Source organism: Gymnogyps californianus, chromosome 13, assembly GCF_018139145.2.
Source record: "Gymnogyps californianus isolate 813 chromosome 13, ASM1813914v2, whole genome shotgun sequence".
In the NCBI taxonomy this organism is placed as follows: domain Eukaryota; kingdom Metazoa; phylum Chordata; class Aves; order Accipitriformes; family Cathartidae; genus Gymnogyps; species Gymnogyps californianus.
The window spans coordinates 13,527,565-13,546,240 of NC_059483.1; the positions used below are offsets into that span (position 1 = coordinate 13,527,565).

The following is an 18,676-nucleotide window of genomic DNA, read 5'->3' on the forward strand; positions in this document are numbered from 1 at the left end:
GATTTTTTTCCTCAGTCAGTCACTACAGTTACAGAGCCTGACATTGTTAGGTGAACCTTTGTGATCTCATAGGCTACTGCATACTCTTGTGAGCCAGACCCCTCTTAATAAAAATGTGGGGCACTGGATACACAAATTCATAGCAGCTGTCACAGCTGGGCTGTAGTGAAGTTTGGTCAAGACCCTTTGAACTTTTTATTTCACACTAATCCCATTTAGTGTGATCAATATATGGACCTCCAGCTCCTAGGTCTGTTAATTAGGTGTCAAGTGTTGGGTTGGCCGCTGTCAGGCTGTAAAATACAAACACAGAAGAGCCTATCAGTAGGGAAGTGAAGTGTTTATTGTTTGAATGTATAAGAGCCATTGGTTCTGAAAAGTTGCTTTCCTAGTCTGAGATGTCCTTAGGGATCTCGAGAGTCTTTTGTTTCTCTCAGTAAGGTAAATGTATAGTTAAATAAGCATTTTACCAAAAATATTGGTGCGGTTGGGGGCTGCAGAATAATGTGAAAGATCCAATTTCTACTAATAATTTGATGTTGGAATAGCTCTTTGTTTACGTCCCTCCCCCTGCCTTTTCCTTGTTAATAAGAGTGCTTAATAATTGCTCTGGTAACTGTTTGCATTGGGTTAAGATAGGAGTCCGTTCCTGTTTTGCATACGTACATCTAAAATGAAGCTTCTCCTAAGACTTTACCAACATTTATTTTAACTTGTGCTTTGTAGCATTCAGGGAATAGACAGGATAACTTAGATCTTCATTTCCCCTATCTCAAAGAATCTCGGGAGCTTTTTGAACTCCCCCGTCTTTAGTTCTCTATCGTTCAGGGAAGGGTAAATATGTAGAATGATATTTCAGCTTTTATACATTCTTGGGTTCCTTTATTTCAGTTTTCCAGTGACAGAAAGGACTGAGGAGTTGTGAGTAGTTTGTTTCATCTCCTTTGAAGAAAACCTTAAATTTATAATCCCAGATCAGACCTTTCCTATAACTCACGCAACTCATCCTGTTAACTGTTTTAATATATGGCACCGCTATTTCATTAAACAACATCCAGGAATAATTAGTTCAGCAACGATGCCTCGGAACAAAAGCCCTTGATTTCGTTTAACTTTGTAAGTTGGTCTCTTTTGATCTGCAAGAACACATCTGGGGCCTTTAAGAAAGCAGAAAGAAAAATATTAAATGTTTAGTAATGCCGTTGGTGAAGGTTTCAAAGCACAGTAACCCTTTGGTACCAGGATGTGGCTCAGAGGCAAAAAAGTGTGAATTTCTTATTTCATAAGATATCACATGGTACCTCTATATGGTAAATGCTGGTTTTGCTAGCTGATAACCACTACATTTTGGCTTTATTTCCAGTTTCATAAGATTCAGTCTCTTCATTCTTTCCCTCATTTTTCCCCTCCATTTTTCCGCCCTTCTGCCCCCTTTCTTCCCCCAGCTGCATGTGAATTGATTAATCAGAATCATTACTGTAAACCTGACTTTTTTTTACCATGTGTCTGTGCATTAGAATGTGGTTTTGCTATATCAAACTTGGCGCCATACAGCTTTTGTTCCTTTAATAGCTTAGTACTATTTGCCAAGGTGGTAGGGATAAATCCAGTTGTTCTTTACTCTAGACTTAACTGCTTAGACTTTGAAAATATCATACAATGCAGAGGATATAAATTTACTCATCTAATCTTAATCACTATTACTGACTTGTATTAGAAATTGCTTAGCAGTTGAACTCTTTAAAATTTGCCACTAAAAAATCCTACCTCAAGGAAAAGCTATAAAGATTTTGTATACCAATTGTTTATTTTGTAAACTAAAAAGTATTGCGAAAAATACTTGTCTGATAGTAATTAATTCCTTTTTCTTCTCTTCTCATAGCAGAGGTAGCCTTTGTTTTGATTGTAATTAGTACAAGGAATTCACTAGGAGTAGTACCGTGTCATTTGATTTGTACTGATGTGCATACTTGTATTTGCTTGTTTGCTGCATTGCACTAGAGTGCTGTTGTGTTTTATATTCCAAGTATTTCCTAGAAAATGTACAAATCATCACAATTAATGTTAACATTTGCCACAGCTAATGAAGTCTACCAGATCTCTCTGTAATTATTCATCACCTTTGTTTCATTTTGTATAAATCATGGCTTCTATTAAGGAGCTTATTTTAGAGAAGGGACAGGAGAATTTTTTTCACAAGAAAGAAATCAGCAAAAGAACTTGGTTCTTATTTTTCCCCTCGACCTGTCAAAATAGGAGTGAAAAGAGCTGAAAATATTATCTTTCATTACAGGTTTTATTTTTAAATGCAGCTTTATGCTCACTCTGTGTTTGTTTTCCTTAGTGAGCCTTTAACTCCAAGGTTGTGACCCAATAACGACCTCCTCTTTCCACTCTCAATTGCTTTTGACCTACTCCATTAAGTAAAAAGAAATAACCTAACAGAAGGGTAACCAGGTCACTGCTACCACACCAAGGAAACAGACAGGCTTTGGGATGCTCTTCTTTAATCTCTCTATCCACAGAGCCTTCATTTTAATTTGCAAAATTGAACCCAGATCGAGAGCAGTAAAGCCTGAATACGGTAAATATTCATGCCTCAGTGATCTAGAGTGGCTCTATTACATTTCAGAGATTGGGAGAATTACCTTTTGGATTATGTATATTCATGGGCTGATTTTTATTTGAGATATAATATTACTCACATTGGGCTACATGTCGCACATTCTACCAGAACCAGCCTTCTCACAAAGCTCCCAATGTTCCTTACATGTAAAAGTTTTACTTCTTTACCCTATAGTTTCCTCCCTTTTATGCTTTTCAAAGACTGGTAGTAAACAAATTTCTTTTAAAGAAGAAGAAAAAAATCCCAGTAGAAGTTCTTCTATAAAACCTTCAACCCTGTGTTTACTGTGATATATTCTTTTGCATGTGACTTTGAAGTCTTCAGATAAAAGTGTTATTATTGTTCTAAACCTAAATCTATTCGGAAAAAAGAATTCAGTTCATTCTGTTGGAAGAAGAAAATTCCAGACAGCCTTTCTTTAACCTATCATTTTGCATTGGTTTTGACTTCTTTTTGGATTTTTTCTTTGAAAAATGTTTTATTGACATATTTTTTTATAAGTTGCAGAAATCTTAATTGGTATGTAAATGTTAAGCTTATTCTGTGTCATAGTTTTACTATGGGTCTGACATTCTCTGCCTGGATACTTGCTGGCTAACCTTATTGGCATTATATTGTGCTTTTAAAATGCATACTTTGTCATCGGTAGTGATAGATGGCACAAGCAGTACCACTTAATTTAAGGATACTTGACATCTTAAGATTCCTTTTTCAGTTACAAAAAAACTGTGAGAGATTTTAGTCGTTTGGAGATGAAAGGATATATAGTACGTGTCTGGCTTCTGCTTCCTTCCACATCCTTGGAGTGTGGGGATCTCTTCCCTACCTACAGCCCCAAGCATTCACTGTGTACGGCTGTTATGCTCTTTTGGCCAGAGGACTAAAGGGGGATGTGATCATTGTCCCCTATGTGAATAAATTCACCCAAATCTAGAAGAGGCAATGCAGAGAGAAAATAAAAGTGCAGCGGGGCTTGGTGCTCCTGGTGTTCCCATTGTGAATCCTAGGTAGAGGAGGAGATGTAAGGGGTGGAAGCCAAAGAGCATATTAAGAACATGTAATTACTGGGAAATACCGCAAGGGCAAATCATGCTTGACCAGCCTGATTGCCTTCTGTGCCAAAATGTAGAGACAGGAAGAGTCATGACTTCAGTAAGGCTTGGGTAACATCTCTCTCAGCATTCTCACGTGGTAGCTGGGGAGGTATGGGTTGGATTTGGGGGTTTTGGTGCAAGTTGAAAATTGGCCGAAGTGGTTGAGGCTATTGGAGGCTTTGCTGTGAATGAGGAAAACTGCTGTGAAATTACAAATATTCTGAAAAATCAGCCTCTTGCTTTCAAAAACTAGACATTGGGTTTTTCTTGAGAATTTGGATTGTGACAAATTATGCAGTTGAGTTTTTTATCTGTAGTGAGGCGTAATGCTGTGTTCTGTTGCAAGGGTGACAAGATTACTGAAGTTTACCAAATAAATACTCCAGTAAGATAGTACACGTGCAATACAGTGTGAATTTGATGGTTTACAGTAAATAATGAATTCAGGGCAGTTCAGTCACAAGAAGAAAATAAATAGAGGATAGTTTTCTTATTCAGTGAGCTTTGTCCAGCCTGTGCATGGGATGGATTAGGTTCTATTGAGAAAATTTGAGATTATATACTTAGAGGCTACAGGAAAATGCATAGGCACAGAAGGTCACTTAACTTTATGTGCAAAATCTTAAGATTAACACTTGCTAATTTTTGATTTGTGATTGTGTGCATGAATATAGCATACATATAATTTAAATTAAAATTACGGTATTAAAGCAGAGCAGCATGAGAGTAAGATCATTGACCTGCTGCTTTATTTACTGGGTGCATAGCCATATTTTAGATGCTGTGAAAGGAAATAAGCTAAAAGGGATTTTAGTATCCCCTTTTATATTGCTTTATTCCAGTGTTGCAGTGCAGGCTTTTCAGGCTATGGTGTTATCTTATCAGGAGGAGGAGTATATTAAATAAAATCTGGTAGCATGTGTGGCATTACATAAGCACCACAGTGGTCATATGGTGAATGCCCTTATAAACTTCACATCAAAAAACTAAGTTAAAAGAATCATTCTATGTGAAATAGTTTTTCCTCTAGATGCTGTATTTCTTTCCTATCTGGAGGCAAAGTGAGGCCAAGGACAAATAATAGATTCTAGAAATATTCAAGATCTTTCAGAAAATTGTTACTAAGCCACGTGATCTTGGTGGCACCCGCAAACTTGGATTTCTGACTGTTTGAGGTTTCTACTCTTTGTAGTTGGTCCTAGCTGCCATTGTGATGTTGACTCAGCAAAGATGGCTTTCCACAACCTGAGCAGTGGGCAAAGTTTGTGTTGTGTGATTGCTGTTCAACAATGTACAATTGACAGCTCCTGTTTTATCTCCATTTATGCTGTTCTGAAATCCTGGTTGAAGATTTGGAACTAATGTTTCTCAGTGTTCATTGAGATATGACATGAACCGCAAAGGCCTCTCAGAGAATTAAGAAAATATTCCAGATCTTAATTTTTAAAATAAAAGATTTTTTTTTTTATTTGGATGGAAGGTGTGGATGGAGTAGGGCAGAGGCCTTGACTCATGATTTCTGAATGCTCGTTGTTTGTCTTGTGCCTTCACAGCCTAGGTGTCCTTCTGACACTTTCAAGCAGGAGTGGTTTGCCTTCTTCACTAAACACATGGCTGCTTACTCATCTATAGGACTCAGCTTTGCTTGTGAATGGTCATCCCTTATAAAGCAAAGAATTTGGCATTCTTCATGTTTAGAAGAGACTTTATGAAAAGATCTGCTTACATGTAAGAGCAGTCTTACATCTGAATTAGAGCTTTGCTTAGTTTCAGTATATGTGCTTAGAGAAGGGTTGGCTGAAAACTAAAAATTGTGGTAGCCTTTCAGACAAGTGGGCTGCATTTTTTTTGACAGTGTAGCTTGATATCCTCTGACTACCAAGAGATGATACTGGAAGCAGGAGGATGAGATGCCTTATTGTTTATTTGGATTTGTAGTAGAGCAATAGGGAGGAAGGCAGTCCTTGCTTTCAAAAGCAGCAGATATGGGATGCATTTTAGTTGTGCAGCTGGGCATTAGTTTGTTGCTCCTCCTCAGCTGTAAGGAGGCACTTCTACTGGATGATATTAAGGTGGTGTTTCTGGTATTTGGCACTTTGCTGCAATGTATGGTCAGTTTATGCCTCTCAAGGGTTTGTTGTTTTTTTTCTTATTTGGGTGCTGATTCAGGCAGGCTTGCTCATGGTGTATTTCTAAACCTCAGGGCTGAAATGGTGCTTTCTTCATTTATCAGTTCCTCTTCCTTCTTGGATGTAAGTTTAAAGATGCAGCTCTTAGTAGCTGGGCTCCAAGATGTGATCTTTATTTTAAACTGATTGGAGTCCTCTGCATTTGAAGCGAGGTCTCTTTTTTGTGATACATATGTAATACTCCTTTTATAAATACTGCATTTGTAATCAGTGTTTTCTCTAATAGATTATTGAGACTAATTATTTTAACTTTGCAGTTTCTCATCAGAATTACAAGTATGGTTGCTGCATCTTTCGTGTCAGAAAGATGCACTCACAGCATTGGGAGGCAGCGGGATGGCTAGGTTCTTATCTAAAGAAGCTATAAGCAATGGCATATGGTTGATAACTTAATGGAAGTTGGATAAATAAAGGAAAAGCTCCCACATATCAGGGGAAAAAGTCATTAGTGGACTTTTTCTGTATCCTGTTTTCTATTAGTCTGTATTAAACTGCTTTGAAAATCTTAGTGGGCTTTTCCTTTGGTCTTCAAATAACAGGTTCTCTTCTTATTGAATACATTTGTTTATCTCAAGGGCTGAACTGTTTGGGTGCTTTTGATTTCTGTTTTGCATTTTTTAATCTGCATTTGAACACAAACTTCTTTCTCACACTTTTTATAGACCTTTACATAATGCTTTAGGAACATTAATGTAATTATACAAATAAAATTTAAAAAGTGAAGCAAATCTCTTTGCAAATGATACAAGATTTCAACACATGGCTCTTGATTTATATGATGAGATACAATCAATTCCCTTGTGTCATTGTTAGAAAACAAAATGTGAGTGAATTTCTTAGCGAAGTTTGTAGCAAGTTTTATAATGGTATCCAAATTTTCCATGTTCACCTACATTGTTTGCATGTAATAAGTCTGTCTCTTTGAAGTTGCACTCAATATTGTTCTCTTTCTTTCTGTGTCTAAATGCCTAATTCCGCAAAAGAGTAAAATATGTCTGTCTCTAGTGGATTGCTAAAATGGGCCTTGCACTATTTTAATGGACAAGATGAGATAGAAATTGTTTTACAGACAGCATTTTGAGGACAAAAATTGGGTGCTCGAAACAAATGCAAAGAAATGCCAAAGATACTAGTCATAGGTGATCTCAGTTATGAATTCCTATTGCTCAGGACAGAATGCTCTGAAATATTTAACGTCATTCTGTTGGTAGATGGGTGGACTGAGCGATCCAGCCGCAGCTCTCTACTTGAAACTTCTATTGTTGTAAAGCTAAAGAAAATATGTGAAAGTTTAGAACTGTGCTGTAACTTGTGGGGATCCCTTCCGTAGGGAAACTAGAAATACAGAAGAGAAACAAATCTAATACTGAGGGCCAGCTGCACCCTTTTCAGTGCTTCCAGGTTTGTATTTTAAAGGCCGGACAAAACAAAGATTAATTTTAGTTACGTACTTCGGTCTCTTGAAGAAAAACCCTACATTTGGAGTATTTTAAACCATGGACGAATGTCTCTGTCAGTCGGGGTCAGAGTGAAATGGAATGAAATACTGTACTGATGTTCATGGTCTGCTCAGAAAACAGGAAGTTAGTGATTTAAAGCTGCTCTGGCTCTTGTTATTTGATCCAGTGGGTGCAGATCAACTCACTGATTCACTTCTCTGCTGGTTCCATGTCTGACCTTTTGAAGGAGATGCAATTCCAACTCAGTTCTTGTGTGATCTAATCCACCCGCCCAATCACCTAAGCACACTCTAGTGTTCTGGTCAGATTCTAATTCCTACATATGTTAGTCTCTTGGAACAGAGTTTATGGTCAGTTAAGATACTGTGCTGTATACTCCTTTTACAGTTGCTTCTGGTACTGAGAACATGTAGGGGAAAAAGGAATGGGCTTGAATGTGTTCTTCCCATTTACTTTTCTTCTGTCCTCTGACATGTCTATGGGAGCTTTAGATACAAGAATAGATAACATGAATATAAGGGGAAAAACTGTTTAAATTTAGAACAAATATAGATGGGCTGATTAAATCATCTGCAAGGTACTGGATAGGTCAGCATGAAGTGCTGATTTTCAGTAGGTTGAGTAATGCAGTATCTTTCCCTTCATGTGTCTGAGGACAAGCAGACCTGTCTTGAAAGCCAGACCCAGCTACAAAGAAATCAGGCGATTCTTAAAGCTCTGGGTGAGCGCAGCCAGAATGTGGGGGGCTTGTCTCCCATGAGAGAGGTGGGGGCAGCACAGATAATCTGCTTGGGGGGGGAGGGGGGCTGACAGACACTTTACTTTACATGATTTTGCAAATTTTCAGTGTTTTTTTTAATTAGGATACTGTTTTCTGAAGGAGCAGCCTGAAAGAGAATTAGTCAGGATCCAAAACTTTTCTTGAACTTGCATTAGAGACTGTGAGGACCATCAGCAAATATATTAACGGGAGCCATCCTGTTAAAGCCTCATGCAACACTGGAAAATACTCCTGTATCAATACTCCATTGCAAAGTTTCTCCTACACATAGGAATTACATCAAGCTTTTTGTCATGGAAAGTGATATTTTACAATTGTATACTCTTTTTAATGTAGTTTAACACTGAGCAATGTGGAAGAACACAGCTAGCATTCTGATACAAGCCAGCCCTGTATGCCATGGTTGAGAACTGTGAATCTCATTGAAAAAGTTTAATCATGTGATGTGAATATTTTAAAAGTACTTGTTAATTCTCTTTCTGATTGTTATTTATGGGCTGCATGTCAGATGATCAAACCTAATCATTTGAGTTAATTTAAGGGGAGAGAGTAGGCATAACACTTTTGAAGAATGTTTCATAGATGCCTAATTAAAAGCTAAATGTATTCTGAGTATATGCACACAAGAATAGGTTTTTTTTAAACACAATTTTTATTCTTTAATGTTATCTGAATTCTGTGAAAGGTATTTCAGATGAATACATGTAGACTGTTTTAGAGACTGGCAAATATTTTCTGTAATAATTTCACTCAACTGTTCAGGTGGGTAGTTTCTAAAAAGTAATATAAACTGGAATATTTGTAATAAAGAAAAAAATCTTTGTGGCTCCATTTAAGATGGAAAACTGCATAGATCTCTTGTGCATCTTCCAGTTCCAGTTTTGTGTTGAGGAGTGACAGTGCTGGAAGATTCCTTAGTTCTTGTCAGTTTATTCACCCTGTCCATGGTTGTAGAAGATGAAAGTTTTACTGCCAGTATTATCACATATGAAATTACAGAAGTCCTTTCAAAATGGTTTGGGCTGGTACTTTTCATATGGAATTTCAGTCCTGTAGTGCTTGTTTATTTCTTTGAAACACATAAGTTTAGAAAACCTTTTTTTTTTAAAGTCCTTAAACATTACTTGTATCACCAGTGTTGCAACTATCACAATGATTGAAGCTGGAGAGGGAGAGGTAGGTTATAGCGAATGAAAGAAGGAAGGGTTTGATTCAAGCCCCTGTACTTCCAGCCTTCAAAAGTACAACCTCGGAAGTGAATAGAGAGGTGGCAGTAAATGCTAAATTGTTTCTCTTCAATTCATCTAGATAGGTAGTACTGTCTAGGAGGTTTGGCTAAAGGGATAATGAATATATATTTGAGTACAAAAATGCTTGAAACTGAAATTCTAGTGAGTGTTTAGAATGGCCTTTTAAGTCTGTTCTGATATTAGTTAAGATCATACCAAACTATTTGGGTCCAGGCTTTTTAGTGGGGGGTTTTTCTCTTACGTGAACACATCTCTTGATCTCCTTTCTCACAATATTCTGTGGATTCTTGTAGAATCCACAGGCATCGATGTGGCATTTGATTTGAAAAATGTTGCAATAAGAACTTATTATAATCTGAAAAAGGGTGTTTCTTTTGGTTTTGGTTAGCAGCCAGAGATCCAGGGAACCCAAACAACATTTGTAGTGGTGAAGCTTATGGCCATTGTTATTTGTACAATTATGATTTCAAGAAGGAATACAGGATTTTTGTTGTTTTCCAGAAGCCATGCAGCTGCTAGATTTTTTCCGTTTTTTATCAGCTTTCTGTGTATTGCCTGTGACTGTTTTTTGTTGACTTATTTGGAGAGCTTATATTCCAGTTACTGAAGGTTTTTAGTTCAGCCAATAGACTTTTCATCTACTCCTCTATTTTGATCTAAGTTTCTGCAATTTGTTCCCCTCTGAGTTTTTCCTCCTTCTTTTTCTACAGTCTCCTCTTAGTATTGCTTAGTTTGGTGATGTTGGGAATAGGCATACAAAGATTTGTCTGAAGCCAGGTACTATATCCTTCATATAGGGCAGCAGGCTTTGTAGAAAAGGAAAAGGTGAAAAACATAGTTTTGTTTCCACTTATGCATTGCATCCAAGATGCAGAAAAAAGCTGATATTTTCAGTATTATACTGTGAGAAAATAATTCTGTGATTAAAACTAATAAGGTTAACTTCTCTAGACTGTTCCGAGTCATCTAACCTAAATGATGTGCTCTAAGCTGTGTCACATACTGAGGATGAAGCCCAGATCTGCTGAGTCCCATCCTTTGGTTTGGGATTCTCTTCATCAGTGCTTGTGTATTTTGGTTTCTTACTTTCAGGAGTTAAAAGATAAATGGGGTGGGCCAGGATTAGAAGATGAGCTACTAAGGGACATGCAGTGGTTGGAGATTGATTTGAGAACAGTTCCAGCCGAGTAAGACGGATACTAATGGCTTGAATGCTGAGAATTGCACAGTAGCATTTGACATGAACCTTTACGATAGCTTTAGAAATGGTACTAAGAAAAGGGAGAGAGAAGAAGAAATTATACTGAAAGTTGAGATCTGTTCTGGCAATGTTGTTGTTCTGTATGCATTCACAGTATAATCTGTTGTATATTGATAAAGACACACTAAAGAAATGATCTCTGGAATGGAGCATTCTCATGGAGAGTTCAGTTCTTGGATCTAAATTTTGAGGTTTCAGCCCTTCAAAAATACGTTGTGTATAACTTTTCTGTACTAAGGACTCTTGTCCAAGTACTTAATGTTTATTTAGGAGATAAATATTTTTTTTATTGCCAAAAATATCATTTCAGTATTAAAAGCTATCTAATGTAGGGACTTCAAGCAAAGTGGTTACCTATCCAAGCATCCAGCATTAGTATGAATGCAACAGGTGGCAACATAAGCATATTATCAGAAAAAACATTTGGTTACACACAAACTGGGGGGCGGGGGGGGAATCTTATTAAAGGATGGTTTGCAGAACTGAAAGAAAAGCCAAAATGAAGCCTTGTTAAACTAAACTGGTTTAGTTTGATCAAGCTGAGCCTAGTCTGATCTTTAAAAGCTTATTTCATTCTTCTCTTCTCCTTGAGAACTCCTTGAAATAAGTAATACAATAGCAAGCTCATTAAGGTCAAACTTTTATAGCATCTGGGAAGAGCTGAATAAATTTTAAGTGGTGGCCAGTGCTGCGCTTTTCCTATGATAATCTGAACAGGTGGAACCCCACATCTTAGTGACAGTAATGCTAGCCATATGTTTATGAACATTCAAATCTTTGCAAGAAAGCTTTGAGGACCTTTTTTTTTAATATATGGAATGTCATAGACTAGGAGATGGTAGATTTTTGGATTACTAATTATTTTGCAGTGATGGCTTACAAGATTTCATTGTGGTCAGTGTTGTACAAATACATCATAAGGAAAGGTTTTTTGTTCTGAACATCTTACAGTTGAATTCAACCAAGTCAAAGAAGCATATGAAACGATTTTCATAGAAGGGGTGGGAAAACAGTCACATAGGTGCGTGGATGGGTATTGCAGTGCTACACTTTTGGTGGTGCTTAGGGGGAGTACATTAAGTAAGCTATTCCATGGTGTGGGTGTATCTGTTGATTTGCAGATAGTATGTAGGCATTGCAGCACAGATGATGCAAATATCAACATGATTGTGGCCATGATTATCTTACAGTCTCATGAACAGAAGTAGAATAAGCTAAGAGGCTCAAACCTGAGGTAATCCTAAATGATGGGGTATGTTCTCAGCCTGTTCACTTCCTGCTTTTTGAACTGTGGACTCTTCTAGGAGGTCAGTCATCTTACAAGAGAGCAGGCTGTGATATGTGGCTTTGTGCTTGTGATGTACTTGTGTGCAACTAATTGTTTCATTTTTTTTCTTGCTCTTTCATCAATAGGTGACAAAGAAAGTCAAGTCCATGCAGATGTTCCATACTCCTGTAACTTACGCTATGCAGGGTGACAGAGTAGGTATCTGTGTAACCCAGTTTGATCCCAGACTGCTAGAACGAGGCCTAATTTGCACCCCAGAATCACTTCACACCATCCATGCTGCGATAATTTCCCTGAAGAAAATCCAGTATTTTCGAGGAGCTCTTCAGACCAAGGCCAAGTTCCATATCACAGTTGGTCATGAAACAGTTATGGGAAGAGTGATGTTTTTCAGTCCAGCCCCTGCTGACTTCAGTGAAGAAATTCAAGAAAACGTTTTTGATTTTGAAAAAGATTATCTTTATCAAGAGGAATATTTGTCCAAGGACTCAAATTCTTCAGAGGAGAACAAAGAAAATGACCAGGCAGGAGAAGTCCAGCTCCCAAGACAACAGTGGGCTTTGCTAGAGTTTGAAAAACCAGTCACTTGTCCTAAACTGTGCCTTGTGATCGGCTCCAAGCTGGATACAGATATTCATGCAAATACTTGCAGGTTGGCATTCCATGGGGTACTGCTCCAAGGCATGGAAGACAAGAACTACGTGGAGACTTTCCTTCCAAAGCTGAAAGTGTACAAACTGAAGCACAAAGAAGGACAAGTGGAAAGGGTAAGCTGTCTCTAATGCTATACATGGGAAGGGGAAATATTTGTTCTGCTTAAGTACATATATTGGTGGGCTACAGAATTTTCACTGTTATGTTCCAGAGTCTTTATACACTTTTTTCTTATGTTTGTATACCTAGTGTATTACATCTTGTCTGCTTGCAAACAGTCGGAAATCACTGTTTAAAAGTGACTAGTTTATTCAGTTCAATGCAGTGTTGAGTAATTTGATGCTAGTTTTTCACTGATCCTCTTGATGTCTAGCCACTCTGTTCTTCCTGCAAACTTGCTTTGTTTGTGTACCTTCCTAAGTGGCTTGTCTGTTCTCTTCCCAGTTGACAAAACTTCCAGCTTTCCATTGACGTATTTTACACAGTTATTCTGCAGTACATTGAAAATGTAAAGACAGCGTAAAACAAATAGAAAGTAGCATTAGATTAAATAACTCAACACTATTAATTCTTTTATGCGTTTTCACACTTTATTAAATAAGAACCTTAATTATTAACGTTTATTTTAGTAGGCAAAAAGAATCTCCTACAAGATGCCTTACAGAGCTATAGCATGCTGAAGTTGGGATCAATCTCATGGATTGACATGGAGGACTTGGAGCCTTGATTAATGCGTGTTGTTTCTGTGTTGCACAGGTGTTAACCTGCTGTAGTGTATGTACTTGAACCACCTCATGGCAGAAAATAGAGGTGCTTTCTGGAGGAGTTAGCATCTACAGTAAAAATTAATTGGCATTTTTTACTGTCCCTTCAGTATGGATAGATACACTGTCTATAGTGGTTGGTATTACTACATTGCTCTCATAAGTTCGACCTTGGTGGTGGTTACCTTTCAGTAATCAGTGGAGAACCATTTGTTTATACATCCCATAGTGGAATTTTTCATGATGAATGGTTTAGGTGGAGATGTGCAATATATAAATAATTTAATTGCTTACTCCTAAATGAGCAGAGTTGATGTAAACTTTAGCAGATGTTTACTTGATGTATTATTGCGGTAAGTATTTTATTAACTTTTGTGTAAAGAACTATTAATTTTTATTTTCCTAATCCAAAACCTGATTGTTTGAACAAAATGTTTAGCATTCTTACTTCCTTTCAAAATTCCATAAAGCTGTGTTGAGTACTGCGTAATAGCTCTCCTTACTTTACTTTAGGAGACTAAACACTTAGCATACCTTACCATGTTTGCAATTTATAATGCAGACTTCTTGAATATTTTTTTGTTTGTTTGCTTTACTAATGTAATAGTAAAAAATAAACCAAGATTCCTGTCCAGGCATGATTTTGAATTAGTGAGGTTCTTTTCTAAATGCCTCACTACATTAAATGATCAAATGGGCAACTCGTATTTCCCCTTTTTCTCTGAGGTTTCTATGTTGCTGTTTTAGCTTTAAAAAAAAAAAAAAAAAAAAAATTTCTCCTTTTGAATTTCCACTACTGACTTTGGAGGCCATTCTTTTCAAAGGCACTACAGACCTGTGGTGTTGTGTTGGTTTTTTGGATGCCATTTTTGTCACTAGGAAGAAGGTAGTTAGGAGGAGGATATTTGTAGCTTTGAAAATTTTGTCTCCATTAATATGGGTTATATGGGACGCCCAAAATCAGCAGTCACTCTTCAAAATTTTGCTAGCAGGTGTATTGTTTCCTTTGTTTGAAATGGCTGGCTACATTTCTCTTTGGCTGATGGTGATGTTGAACTAGAACAACGGGTCCAAAGTATTCTGTCCTCTAAGCTGCAGAGAAGCTCTAGACCAAATGTGCGTGTCTGGATGCCAATTCTTCTGATGCCCTAGAGCTATCTGAACTCACGAAACATTTGCCTTTATCTTTGCTAAAAATTTACTCACTTGTGCATGGCCCATGCCGCTAATATCCAGCGAGACCTGGCTTACCAACTCCTTTTGTTTCTCTGGCTGTAGCAATATCAATGAGAACAGAAGTTTGTGTGACCCACGGAGACACATGCTGCTTGTGTTTTGTTTCACTGAAATGAACTGGTCTCAGATTCTTTCTTTATTTTTGCTCCCAATACATGGCACTAGTCTATGGGAGTTGAAAACTTGCAGAATATCAGCTGTTTGAGTTGTCTGACTGGGTTAACAGCATTTGCTGTTAGCCTCGGTCGTGCATTTTTAATTGTTCTTATTTTAATGTTATTTTCAAATCTTTTGCCAGTTTACGTATTCTGCTATTGATTTTACTGTGTAAGTAATGGAATAATGTTGATCAAATTACACATATTTTATTTTCCGGTTCAGAAGATAACCAAGGAATGTGGGTTATTTGATGTTTGACCAACAGTAATTTATTAGGCTGATATATTAGTGAACTGTTTTGATATTTTCCCATGCTTTTTAAAATATAGAGCTGGGGGGGGGTCATTATTTTATCCTGTCTTCATCTGTCATACAGTGTGCCCTAAATATGGGCCTTGATCACTGTCTGTATGAATACTAATTGGCCCTGTAAATGAACAGTTGCCATCGAATAGTCTGTCTGCAGGTTAGATTTGTTCTCGGATTTGGCCTCCTGTGGTACTGTAGATCCTCGGAGTTGGCATTTTCCCTGATGCGTGCCGAAAGGATAGTGGAGCAAATGTCGTAAGAAACGCTCATGGTGTAAAGTCACAGGGGCACGCAGGGACTTGGGAGAGTTGGTGGGAAGAGGATTGTGCCAGTTATAAAGGGCCTGCTGGGGAAGTACTTACAGCGCTAGTTGAGGTAGCTACTATTAAGTCTGTGCTTTTGCAGAGCAGAGAGCAGCAGGAACAATTGGGTGGTACAGTGACTTATTTTAGTACACAAAGTCGCTAGCTAATAGAAAACTGAATCAACTGGTCCCACCCTGCTGTTGATGGATGGCTAGAGATAAGGATCGCTGAATTTAGGGTGTCTATTCTTGGCACTGATACAGGAAAATTTCTTTCTCTGTTGAGCAAGGAAGCTCCCCCCTCCTCACCTTCCCTGGGGAGGCATAAAAAAAAAAAAAATTAAAAAATACATGTTACCTTCATGAGAAGTGAACTTTTCCTCCAGAGAATACTGCCGAGGAAAATTAGCTTCATAGCTTCCTGAAAGGCTGGGAGAGAGGGAGGCAGGAGCATGTAATGTCCGCCTTCCCGGGTTCAGCACGGGGTGGAAACATGCTCCCATAACTGGGTTGTAGCGGAATTCAATAGAGCGCGTTTGTAAAACGTTGCTGCTAATCTGATGTGGGCTCTTTCAAGGCCCCCCCCTGCTTGCTGCTAGAATTAAAATAAATTCCCTGCAGTTTAACTACTAGTTTACCCAGGAGAAATCAGGCATTTATGGTTTGGCTTTTTGTTCCTATTCTGATTAATTTCAGAGCACTGATGGAATAGTAAGAATTGTAAATTCATTAAGTTTCAGCATCACAGTACTTTTCTTTTGTGCCTCTTGTGCATGGAACCCTCTTGGATTTTAAGGTTTATTTTTTTTAATAAAAGAACAACATTTATGCTCAAAGATTTTTTTGGCTAAGAGCAAGTGTGTCATTTTTGCTATTTCACATAGAAATCAAATCCATGAACTGGGTAAACACTGCATTTTAAAAAAGTAAAAAATCATACTTAAACTAGCAAACAGTCTTGAATTAGTATGTTTCAGTGAAAATTCATGCCTAAGCTTCCTGGTTTTTTCTCATCTGCTCAAGTGGTGGTAAGTGTTCTACAAAAATTCAAGTACCCTTGCACTTCTTTTTCTACTGCTCACTGTTTCCTTCTGGTATCTTGCCTCTAATGCTAAGGGTGAGTGGAGCACGGGGAGAGCAAGAATCAAAGCCTGACTACTGTTGTTCACCAGGATCTTTGAATTTACCTGTCTGCAGTGTATCCTTGAGCCTCTTTTTTCACATCCTTGCTTATTTATCTGCTGATTTTTTTTTTTAGGTATGTATTACTGTAGTATCTGAGAAATTTGGCTTTAAAACATTTATCATCTGCCATTTTGGTTAAGTTAGTGTTGTCTGAGATCCTGCATGGTGCAGGAAGCTTGCTTCTAACCATGCTGGGATTGCATCTTGGTCATGAAAAAGTTGCATGATTCAAACTGCAGTTATGATTTTTATCTGATGTTTTTGAACTGTTGTAGAAGTGTGTGAATGCTCCTGTTTCGCTTTAGACCAGATTTGTTTTGGGGTTAGAGTAAGTCTTTAGGGGTTAGTTTTAAGGAAAATCAAAATCTGCCATTCCCTCAGAACTAAGAGGGCACTGGCAAAGGTTTGTATTTACTTAACTCCATGATTTTAAAATTATGTGAAATATTAGTCCAGTTTTCTCTGCAGAGAGGACTTGAGAGAAGGGGATAAGTTCAGTGGAAGGAAGTTTCTGTCAAGAGCATCTTTCTGGTGTGGTTATATGGAGGCAGAGACTGTCACCCTCTGGACGCTTCATTTTTGTAAAACCTTGGCTGCCTGACAAATGTACTTTCGATAGGAAAAAGAGCTAGGCTGGCAACAAGTGGCTTGTACTGATAAAAAGGTAAAAGCAAGGCTGAGAGTGCTATTGTGAACACCAGCGTCGCTTTAAGGAGCGTGATGTGGGAATCTTGGTGAAAAAAGGGCAAATGAGATGCTGTGAAGAAAGTTTGTCCCCCTGAATCGGCATACGGTGGTGGCTGTGCATGTGGACTTGCTGAACTGTAGCAGATCACCAGCCCCTAGAGTTGGAGACAAGCAAATTATGAAGCTAAACAGCAACTGTTGTCCTTGGTCTTGTGCTTCTGGAGACACGCTGCTCACCACTCAGCTCTTTGCAGGTCTGTGGGCAAAGAGACTTGTATTAATCTTAACACCATCTCTGAAATATCTTCCTCTCTGAATTTTACCTCTACGCAGCATTGCAGATTAATTCCAATCTGACTCACGAAGCACTTACTCAGTTCCTGGGATAAATCCTTTATACTTGTCACGTTATTTGCTCTTTGGCTTCCATGGACATACAGGTTGAGTACAGAGAGTTTCAACTGAAAGGTGAACTGTAGAAGTGCATCATGCTTTCCTGCATGACTCAGATATTCTGCCTGTTTTGAAAGTGTTTGCACAAGCAGGATTTATCTTAGGATGGTTGCCACGGTGTCCTATTGTCGAGGATGCTCGTAAATCAGTAGCTCTGTGGCAGAAACAAAAGGAAAAGGAAAACTCTGCCTTGCTTGCATAGCGCAAGCTGCACCTTCTGCACTTTCAAGCTTGTGTAGTGAAAAATATATGCATGTCTCAGTTGCAATTGTTTCCCATTTTAAGCATAGCAGAATGTTTCCCTATGAGAATGGGCTTGTCCTTCCTAAAGATGCTTTCTCTGTGTTCCTCTGACATTAAGAAAAATTAATTCTCTCTGTGTATTTAAAAGTTTTTAATGTATTTTTCTCATTATTTGCCTTGCTCTTAGGCATTACTTATTTGATGGTAATCACATTGCACTTGTTTCTTCAGCAGTTTCCTCTTGTGTCACAGCTGTGGGATGTCCTAGTTTTATTCATAGCCACTTTGTTCCCAAGTTTTGTGGGTTGCTGGATAGTGAGTTTTCTTATTGAACTTGTTCTCATGGGGACCAAGGCCATCATGTAGCTAGCATGCTTAGTTTCTGGAGGATGGAAGAATTCACTTATTGCTTAATAACAACATGTTACTAATTGTTTGGATATTGGTGTGATCTAAGTGTCCCCAAGGAGAAAAGTATTGTTGCAGGAGCAAGATGTGAAAGCAGGGTAAGTTATCAAGATTTTTATCAGAGCATCTCTTCTGAAGCCTGAATGGAAGAGAAAAAGCTTATCTTTCAGCATCTGTTAAGTGTTGGGTTTTTTCTCTCCTTACAGTAGGATAACAAGAGCTGTGTCAGAGCAAGTGTATTACCCAAGTGGTCAAATGGAAGGTCTTTGTCACCATTGCTTAACAGATCTTTCTGACCTTTCAGAAGAAGGATGAGATATTGTGG

The 18,676-nt window shown here is 38.0% G+C and overlaps 1 protein-coding gene across 5 annotated transcripts in view; it reads left to right on the forward strand.

Moving 5' to 3' along the window:
• Positions 1-18,676, forward strand: part of EEFSEC (eukaryotic elongation factor, selenocysteine-tRNA specific) — a 129,590-nt gene that overhangs the window by 60,500 nt on the left and 50,414 nt on the right. For 4 of the 5 annotated variants that reach the window (XM_050904649.1, XM_050904650.1, XM_050904652.1 and 1 more), the window contains exon 5: positions 12,075-12,716. In XM_050904649.1, coding sequence (XP_050760606.1) covers positions 12,075-12,716 — 642 coding nt within the window. Of the gene's footprint in view, positions 1-12,074; positions 12,717-13,232; positions 13,291-18,676 lie in introns of those variants that run through there. The other variant, XM_050904653.1, reaches the window with a different exon arrangement.